General features: G+C 48.9%; 1 protein-coding gene across 1 annotated transcript in view; it reads left to right on the forward strand.

Moving 5' to 3' along the window:
* Kcnk1 (potassium two pore domain channel subfamily K member 1) overlaps positions 1–8,417 on the forward strand; it is a 34,721-nt gene extending 26,304 nt beyond the window's left edge. The window contains exons 2-3 of the mRNA XM_027948037.2: positions 4,880–5,275; positions 7,235–8,417. Of these exons, the coding sequence (XP_027803838.1) occupies positions 4,880–5,275; positions 7,235–7,491 (653 nt within the window). The 3' untranslated portion in view covers positions 7,492–8,417. The remainder of the gene's footprint in view (positions 1–4,879; positions 5,276–7,234) is intronic.
* Positions 8,418–9,967: the final 1,550 nt, after the last annotated feature.

Here is a 9,967-nt window from a genome sequence, read left to right on the forward strand (position 1 = left end):
ACTCTTAAAGCACCTCTGGGAAGACTTTACCATAGAATAGCTTTTAAACCTTAGGGTCCTGATAGCTGCATAATGAGTCAAACCTGAAGGCAAACCTGGAGGGTGCTTGGCAGCAGATGGAGGAAACCGCTGCTTTGCTTAGTAGGTCAGGAGGCCTATTTCAAGATATGGGGCTTTAGGAAAACTAGATCTTTTGTCTGTTGACTTCTTCAACATTGCTTCATTCTTATCTTGTTCCTAAAATTTTTGCGTGGTCAAGAAGGAGTGAGAGGGAAAATACTTTTTAAAGAATAAAAAGGGCAAAATAGAATAAAATGCAATTCTTCCTCAGCCGTGCTGTCTTCTGCAATAATCAGGCTTAGCGGCAGGTTCTAACTCTTTCTCCCCATGTCCCAGGGTAGAAAGTGGCTCTCTGGGTGACAGATACACGGTGGGACCATGGGCATTGCCATGTGCCCACAGACCCCGGGGTGGGCTGAGGTGCCACTGACAGCAGTTGCTGATGCCAGAGGCCGGGTCGAGGACCTCACCTGCAGCAGAAACCAAGAGCTGTGTGTAGTCAATAGCCCAATCCACCAAGCTATGCCATGAGCAAAGGACACGTTTATCCTCGAGTAAAAATTGCGATTCAGGACACACCAGGAGCGAGCCCAAGGTGTATTCTCAGAAGGGACAGAGGAGGGGCATTTTCAGAAGGGTGGCCTTGACCTTCATCCCTGTTTCAAAGCTTTGTTGGCTGATAGGGCTGCAGGTGGGAGCTGGAAGAGTTGGTCTGCCTCCTGGCACTCAGAGGTGGTCTGATGATGGGGACCCTGGAGAGCCTGCAGTGCCCCTCTCGCATACTCAGTCAACTTACCTTTCAAGGTGAATTGAAGAGACAGGTGGGTGCCTGTCTGGCTTAGGCAAGTTCCACATCTTTGTGGAGCTGGACCGTGAGCCTTCTCCTCCCTCCAGTGTGGGTGCTCGTGGCTCTCAGGTCTGTGGACTCCAAGGCCCACAGCACCAGGGTCACTGCTCGCTGTAGAATGGAACCCTAGGAGCTTTGAAGTGGAGGAGCACCTGGTCTCCCTCCAGGAAGACCACTGATGTCCCCTTGGCAAAGCCAAGTCGGTTCAGAGACAAGAGTATTGTGCCTGATCCCATCAGGGTGGACTTCAGAGGCCGAGACTCTTCTCTCGTTTTTTATTTGTTTGTTGTTTTTATATAGCCTGTATAAAACTAACTTAATGAAGAATATATTCAGGGTTCCACATCATAATTAATGCAAGACAATGAGAGTATTATATGGCGAAGGTCATAGGCCATGGTCAACTGCACGTCTCAAAAGCATCTGATACCGGTGAAGAAACTGCAGATCGGTGACTTGCTCTGATGCACCAGAGGAGCCACAGAGGTCCTCTGCCTTGGACCTCCTCAGGACTTGGTACCAGAACAACCAGAAGGCCCGTACCTGGTGTGGCCTAATTGGGTTGTAGATCAGTGTTAGGGAGCAGAGTGTCAGCTTCTGGGTTTAGAGCCACATTGCACAGGAGAGGGCCGTCCACACACCCACCCCATACAGCCCTCCTACGTGGCCCCCAGGGGTGTAGCAGCTGGGGAGCAGGAGGTGAAATCACGAGAACATGGACTTTGTGGGAGTTTCACCCCAGGACCTAATTGAGGTCTTGAAATAAGTTTCAGCCAACTTTGTTATACACAGTTTTTGGGCCCCAAATTATGTGACTAGCCTTAGAAAAATTGAATGAACCCCAATATGCCAAGTTTATTAAATCTTGCTAAATTTTTCATCATTTGTAATGGATTTTAGTATGATTATAAGATTTTAAAGCTATGAGCTTTGCTTCATGATTTATTTGGATGTTCCACTAGCTGAGCTTGAGTGAGCTCATGAGTGTCCAGTAGGCTGAGAGCTTCCAGCGGGGACACTGAGGGGTCTGTTGAAAACCAGTTGCTGTGTGGGCAGGCCAAAGGATGTTTTCCCAGTGTGGCCTGCACTCGAAGTGTGGGCAACTCAGAGGAGAGGTGCCTTTTACATTTACTTTCCTTTAACAAACATGATTTATGTAAACATCAGGAGGAGAGAAACAGCCTCAGTGAAGGTCTGCACCCTGGCCATGGTTAGTCTCCTAGCAGGACTCTATCACGGGTATAAAAATGTCATCATGCAGAGAGCCTGGAGTCCTGTCGTGATTATCTTTGCTTCTCAGAGACAGTATTTGAGTCAATGAGATTTAGTTAACATTCTCATAAAATGATCTCTCAAATTTTGAGAGTAAATCATACCCTTACTTTTTATCCCCTGCTGGGATCATGTCATTTATTGGGACAGATGGTAGGAAGAGGTGGGCTGTGTGGCATAGGTGTGTTACACTTTTAGGAAAGCTAATTTTCAAAAAATGCTGCCAAAGAAAAATGGAATCGAATCACGGTCTTAAAGCCTTTTGCCAACAGACTCAGCGACTCTTGTGCTTCCTCCACAAAATCCCTGCCAAGCCAAGTTCCTCCTTGCTGCCTGCCACCCTCTAGTTGTCAGAGACCATGACCTCCTCCTGCTTTGGGTCTCAGGCTTGGAACAAACGGGTGAATTGCCTTCCCACTGGCTTAGGTGCTGGTTAGATAGAATTCCATTTTAGAGTTATTTCCATGCATCTCTGATCATCAGAATATCCTTCCTCCATGCCCAACTGGAACCATAACTTCTGTGACGTGGGTGGTTTTGCTTATAACAACTCTCCTTCTTTTTTTTTTGCAAAACTAAACATTCACATTTTCCTGCTTCCTGATGCTGCTGCATGTATGTTATTTAGCAGACTGTCACCATCACTCATGTGATTCTGTGTGTCACCATCATGCATGTGATTCTGTGTGTGCTGCCAGGGTTTGGATGTGAGGTGTGCCCCGAAAGCTCCCACTGATGCAGGTGTGCTCAGAGGTGAGGTGATTGGACTGTGAGCTGTGACCTAATCAGGCCACCCTCGTTTGAATGGCTGGGTGGAAACTGAAGACAGGTGGGGGGTGGCTGGAGGAGGTGGGCCCCTGGGGCTGCCCAGGAAGGGTGTACCCATCCTGGGTTCCTTTGCACTTCCTCTCTCTCTACTTCCTGACCCTGCCATGAGCTGGGTAGCTCTCCTGCCCCAGGCCCTTCCCCCATGATGTGCTGCCCCACCTCGGGCCCAGAGCCACGGAGCTGGCCATCTGTAGATTGAGATCTCTGAAACTGTGAGCTCCAACTAAACCTTTCCTCCGCTGAGCTGTCCTTGTGGTCACAGAGAGGCAAAAGCATGCTAACTCACTGCTCCAGCCTCTTTCCCTCTCTGAATGCCAGGCATGAAGTTAGCCAGGGCATCCCTGGCGCTGCTGGGCGTGTGTGGACAAGATGGCTTCAGACACTGAGGCTCGGAGCAGTGGTTCCTGACCCCTGAGGGACACGGTCCTCCTTTGAGAATCTAAGCTCTGGAATCTCCACACAAAAATGCTCAAGTTGGAGGATGAACGTGTTTGCATATGATTCCAGTGGACAGGAGGACCTGCTGTAGTTCACTCACAAACTGTGCCTGGGGGCAGCGTATGAAGAATAATCCGGGAAGCGGCTGGGTGGGCATGGTGTTCCACATCTAGAACCCTGGTGGACCAAGACAAGAGGATCACAGGTTTGAAGCCAGCCAGGGCAACTTACCTCTGTTTCAAAATGTAAAATAAAAAAGACTAGGGGTGTAAGTGGTAAAGCATCCCTGGTATCAGTCCCTAGGACCCAACGATAATAATGATAATCAAAGAATAATTACCTAGACCTTTGCTTCATATCAGGCATGAAGCAAAGAATTTGCACATGTAGTTGAGCAAAACACATTTTCAAGATTCAATTTTGAAACCACTTTTCAATTATATTCACAGATCAGTTTTTTCAGAATCCAATTTCATTTTTTAAAATATGCACTTAGTTGGCAAAGTGTCCTGAGCTGCCTTGTTGGACAGGTTGGGGCTTTCCCATGAAGTGCCCTTGAGCTCCTAGAACCCTGGGAGCCTCGGGCTGGCCAGGTTCCCTCCTGCTGGCTTTGGTTGGATGAAGAGTCGCTTGTGTGGCCATGTGGGAATGATTGAGATTGTCCAGAAGTGAAACAGGCATCCGTTGTGACCACTGCCCCTGATGGAATTGTCTTGATGCTTCTTTGGGAATTGACGGCATCTATGAATGTGTGGAAGTGACAAGGGGGAAGGGGCAGGTGTCTGAGTGTTCCCTGGGGCCAGGTGACAGGGCGGGACACTTTAGAAGCAATGCTGGCCCATGACCACAAGCTTTGGCCTCATTTCTGCCCTCCCATTCCCTATCTTAGTGGAGTCCACCCCTCCCACTGCCTCCTGAGGGCCGCTTCTCCACACACACCTTTATTTGTCACTCATTCTGGTCACAATGTCCGGTGAGTCATGTGTTTTGGAAGTGGGTGGACTGGGTGTGATACTATGAGTGTCCTTGGGAGCAGAGGTTGTGTCATGCTGGGCAAAGGGGTCCCACGCTGAGCTTTCCTCCTGCTTTGCAGCTCAGCACGCTCTTTCTGTTCAGCCAGACAGGGGCAGGTTGTGGGACGATCTGGTCAGGTTACAGAGTGGTGGGCCTTCCAGGAGTCTGGCCTCCACGGATGGAGCCTACTGACCTAACGGCACCAGACCTAGAGTCTCTCGATTCTCTTCTGTTTGAGGGATGAGGGGGACAGTAGACACATGTCACTTAAAAACATTTTATCTTCTGGGCCTGGAAGTCGCTCAATGGAAGAGCATGTGCAAGGCCCTGGGTTCCATCCTCAGCACCAAAACCCAAAGCACAACCCATTTCCCGCTCCCCGGCTTCAGCTCACCTGTCCCCCTTTCTTTCCCCTTGCAGGTTATGGCCACACCGTGCCCCTGTCTGATGGGGGCAAGGCCTTCTGCATCATCTACTCCGTCATAGGCATCCCGTTCACCCTCCTGTTCCTGACGGCCGTGGTCCAGCGTGTCACCGTGCATGTCACCCGCAGACCTGTCCTCTACTTCCACATCCGCTGGGGCTTCTCCAAGCAGGTGGTGGCTATCGTCCACGCTGTCCTCCTCGGGTTCATCACTGTGTCCTGCTTCTTCTTCATCCCGGCTGCGGTCTTCTCCGTCCTGGAGGACGACTGGAACTTCCTGGAATCTTTCTATTTTTGTTTCATCTCCCTGAGCACCATTGGCCTCGGGGACTACGTTCCTGGAGAGGGCTACAACCAGAAATTCAGAGAGCTCTACAAGATCGGGATCACCTGTGAGTATCACACCCAGGCTGCCCCTCAGGTCTGTCTTACCACCTGCACTCCACCCCCCAGTAGTCACCCAGAAGCGCTCGGGGTGCTTCCTCGTGGGTTAGCTGGTCTTCCACTTTTGCCATCTTCCCATGATATTTTCTTTCATGATTCCCATAAAAATTCTTTCTGCAGAACACTTATTACCTATTTATTTTCCCCCGGCACCTTACAACTACTGATCAATAATGTTTAGGCCTTAGACAGTGCTGTACTAAAACAAGCCACACAGGACATGCTTGATGCCCAACTTTTAATGAAGCAAGTTGCTCTACTCTGTTAAGTGAGCACAAGGGAGTGAGGCCTTGGGTAGAGCCCACCACTGTTTACCAGGAATTTCTTAAAATGGTCATTTATCTCCTTTGTCCATCTGGTTCTTTTTGAAGAAATTATTGGATGTTGAATGTTTCCAGAATATTATATGGAGAAAATAAAATAGGCATGAAAATTCAAATGGCCAGTGACTCATAACTTTTTAAATAATTTCAGTTTTAAATTTTATGTAATATCTGGGAAAATGCAGTCACCCACTTGGAGAAGCTGCTTGCTGTGCGGCCTTCCGTGTCTCCCAGGATGCACACTTGTGCAGTCGTGATGGACACGCGGTTCCCATTTCTGCCCCCTCCAGGATCTTCCCATTTGTGACTCGCTCAGCCCATGTCCTCTAGGAGATCAGAGTGGAAACTCCGGCACTCATGTGTGCCTGTCCTGTCATCTCAGTGCCACAAATGCTTAGTTGAACTGTGTCTGTATTAACCATTACATTAAACTGTGGGCTCACCAAGAACAGGGATGTCACTCAAGAGTCTGCAGAGCTTCCAGCAGTGCCAGGTCACATGCAGCTCAGCAGGCGCGGACCCATGTTTCCCCATCTCCTAAGTGTTGTTTGTGGCATCTGTGATCCACCACGGGGCCACGCCATCATCTCTCCATGTCTCTGTTGTTGACTATTTAGGTGGCTTCTAATTTGGGAGTGTTATAGATAACATTACAGAAGACACTTTTTAAAATACTTTTTGAACTTTCATGTATTTCCAAGAAGTGGCATTGCTGGCCCAACAGGAATATGCTTTTCTGTGGCTCAGAACATATTGTTCCGGGCTCTCCGAATGGTGTTATGGGTCCACACAGTCACCGGCTCTATCTGAGCCCAATGGTTTCAGTCCTTTTGGGGCGGCCGTGGCCAGTAGAGTTATAGTGCTGTTTTTTCTGTAAGTGAATTTGATAGCAAAATAAACATTATCTTAACTTTTTTTCATGTAACAGATAATTATCTTTTATTTTCATGACTTAGGGAAGTATAATATTTCTGATTATACTTACCAGCTACACTCTTTTCTTGGATGAATTGTCTTCTCAGTTTGTCCAACAGTTTCTCTTCTTCCGTTTTTCACGTAGTACCAAATCCTTGCATAACATTTATCTCTTGTTACAATGTGGACGTGTTTTTTAGGTAGTCTACCTAGTTTATGGAATCTTAATTTAGCTTAAGAAGTAATTGCTGTTACTAAACTTCTTATTCTGTAGTGGAAATAATGATAAGGATATTGCATGCTTTAAAAAGGTGCCCATGGTAAATTGCAAGCATTCCTAACATGCCACAGGCTTTGTGATCCTGAGTTAGGGCAGAGGTGGAGCCCTCCCGGTGGGAGGACACACTTGGAGGGGCCCCATTAGCGCCAATATTTTTTTCCCTCAAAAATTGCAGCCTGTGATTTGAATAATTCCAGCTGTTAGAAGGGTAAACCCCTCTTCACCTCCTTTTCTGTGCAGTTCCTCTTTGAGCCATGGTCTTCAAACTTTCCTAGAAACAAATCATCCCATTCTGTAGCTTTTCTGTGGCAGGGATGGGAGGCAGGTCAGCACGAGTTCGGGGCTCGCCTGTGACTGGGTTGCACTGAGATGCTGTCCTTCTCACGCAGGCTACCTGCTGCTGGGCCTCATTGCCATGTTGGTGGTTCTGGAAACCTTCTGTGAGCTCCACGAGCTGAAGAAATTCAGAAAAATGTTCTACGTGAAGAAAGACAAGGATGAAGATCAGGTGCACATTATGGAGCATGACCAGCTGTCTTTCTCCTCCATCACAGACCAGGCAGCCGGCTTGAAGGAGGATCAGAAGCAAAATGAGCCCTTTGTGGCCACTCCGTCTGCCTGTGCAGATGGCTCTGCAGGCCACTGAGCTTGGGCTGGGTGGGTCCTCCTGCAGCAGCAGGCCGGGTGTGTCCACTTCCAGGAAAATGGAAAGTCAAGATGAGGCCTTCTTAAGGGCACCTACAGTTTGCAATATTTTAAAAATGTGGAGCAAAAGTAGCTTTGACTCTGGAGGGGTGTCTGATATCTAGGGAGACCGAGCATACACCTGTATTTCACATACCACAAAACCATCTAGACCTGAGTAACAGGAGAAGAATACTCGAAGCCGTGTGCCGCATTGGGTAGAAGCAGATTTTATACTTTTAACTGGGAACTTTGGGGTTTGCATTTAAATCATTGAGTTGATGGCTAAATAGCAACATTTATATTTAAAACAAAAAAAATGCCTTTTATAAATAGGTTTAAGTGTACCAGTTTGCATGTGCCCATCCAAAATGATTATTTTTATAGTATCTAAGTTAAACTTACTATTTATAATGACTAGGTTACCATTAACTATGTACAGCGAAAGTACAAATAGATTTATATCTTGTATATACAGTTAGGTCACCAGGTCCCACTGGACTTCTTAACCCCAGAATGTAGATAGTTTTGCTCTTGATTCTCTTTATACTAAAGAATCCAGAATTGCCGCAATAAGATGAGGGGGATAGTAAGTATAAGAGTGAATGCCCGTAGCACCTGTCACCCTGAATGTGCTGCTTTCGTAGGAGTGTGACCTCAAATGTCCAGGAGGTTTGTCAACACTTCTGTGGACGAGATCCAGCAAGAAAAAGCAGGATTCATCAAAAGGCTGAGAGGTTTTGTTTTGAGGGCCCGTTGTGATTCACAGCCACCAGGTCTAAAGCACAGAACTTGGACATGAAGATCCCAGATACTCACTTATGTCACACTAATCTGAGGATTTTACATTTAAAAGCTAAAATAAATAAAAATCTCTGCTGTTCGCAATCCTGTGCATTAATATATCCAATACTTCCTTTTGTGTATATAATATATATGTGTGTGAGTGCATATGTGTGAGGGTGTGTGTGTGTGTGTGTGAGAGTGTGTGTGAGTGTGTTGTGTTAGGGCATGTGTGAGTATGTGTGGATGAGTGTGTGTGTGAGTGCATGTGTGTGAGTGTGTGTGTGTGAGTGTGTCTGTGTGAGTGCGTGTGTGTGAGGGCGCATGTGAGGATGTGTGTGTGAGTTTGTGTGCAGGTGAGGGCATGTGTGAGTGCGTGTGTGAGTGCGAGTGAGTGCATGTGTGTGAGTGTGCATGTGTGAGTGTGCATGTGTGAGTGCGAGTGTATGCTTCTCTACAGAATCCATAGAGGTGGCTGGTAAATGAGGTACCCGGGACACTATGAAAAGTCACAGAAGGGACGATTAGGAAGCCCTGCATGATAACAAATGTCCAGTGCCCGCTAAGTGAGTCCTCAGGGTCCTGCTTGCTGCCCCAGAGGTGTTCCTAGGCCCTGCTGATGAGCAATCATGCCTTCTGCTCCTCAGTGACCACCCTCTGCACTGTGTGCCTCCGCGAGCAAACCGTTGTGTGTCATCCTCCGGGGGTGTTCCCGACTCCCAGCAGAGCCCTGTTTGGGGTAACAGCAGTCACCTCCACCCCACAGCCCCAGTGCCACTCCATGTCATCAGCAGGACTTCCCTGTGCTGCGGATCTGGGTCGTGCTGCCTCGTGGGCACTTCTCTTCCGTCCCGGCCATGACTCCATGGGGAAGGGGTCTCAGGGCAGATGGGAGTGGAGGAGAGCCGGGTGCCTCCTGGGAGAACAGAAGCAGGAGTGGTGGCCTGGCTGGGCCTGAGAGGGCAAGGGTGGTGCAGAGGCAGCCCTGAGGTCTGCACAGTGCCGCACAGGGGCCCTGGGTGACCGTGGAGGGCGTCCTGCATTGGGCAGTGCGGGAGGAAATGGCTAGTTCGCTGCAGCTGCCCAGCTTTAAGGCAGAAGGGAGGCCAAAGTTCAGAGAATGAGGAAGACAGGCAGGGTGACTTCAGGGTCCAGGTGCCGTTGGTCGGTGAGTCTGGGGCCCTTCTGGCATGAACGTGCAGAGAATGCGTGGAACCTTGGTGTCCTTCAGCGGCTTGCTCCTGATGTGAAGAGTGAGCCGCAAGGTTGAAGCAGGCTCCACCCCAGGGTGGAGAAATGCTGGGAGGGCATCTGCCCAGCTGGACAGGTACTGACCTTGGTCCCCAGGGAGAAGTGAGCTGGGTCAGCAGGAGGAGCATCATCAGCTTCTCACAGAACAGAAACCAGGCTGCTGGGGTGCGGGAGGGTTGGGTGGTGGCAGTGCAGTGCCTCCCTCTAGCCACAGGTGAGGGTGAGCAGAGGGAGGTGATGTCAGCATGGGAGCTTTCTGGACTCTGAGCATAAGCTGGATTCAGGGTCCCCTGCAGAGTGCCAGTGTCCAGATGGAGTGACCAGGATCCCACCAGTGCCTCAGTATGGAAATGCGGCAAATCCACTGTCCTGAGCGGGATGCTGCTCCACATGCATCAGGAGGC

This window comes from Marmota flaviventris, chromosome 12 (genome assembly GCF_047511675.1).
Source record: "Marmota flaviventris isolate mMarFla1 chromosome 12, mMarFla1.hap1, whole genome shotgun sequence".
Classification (NCBI taxonomy): domain Eukaryota; kingdom Metazoa; phylum Chordata; class Mammalia; order Rodentia; family Sciuridae; genus Marmota; species Marmota flaviventris.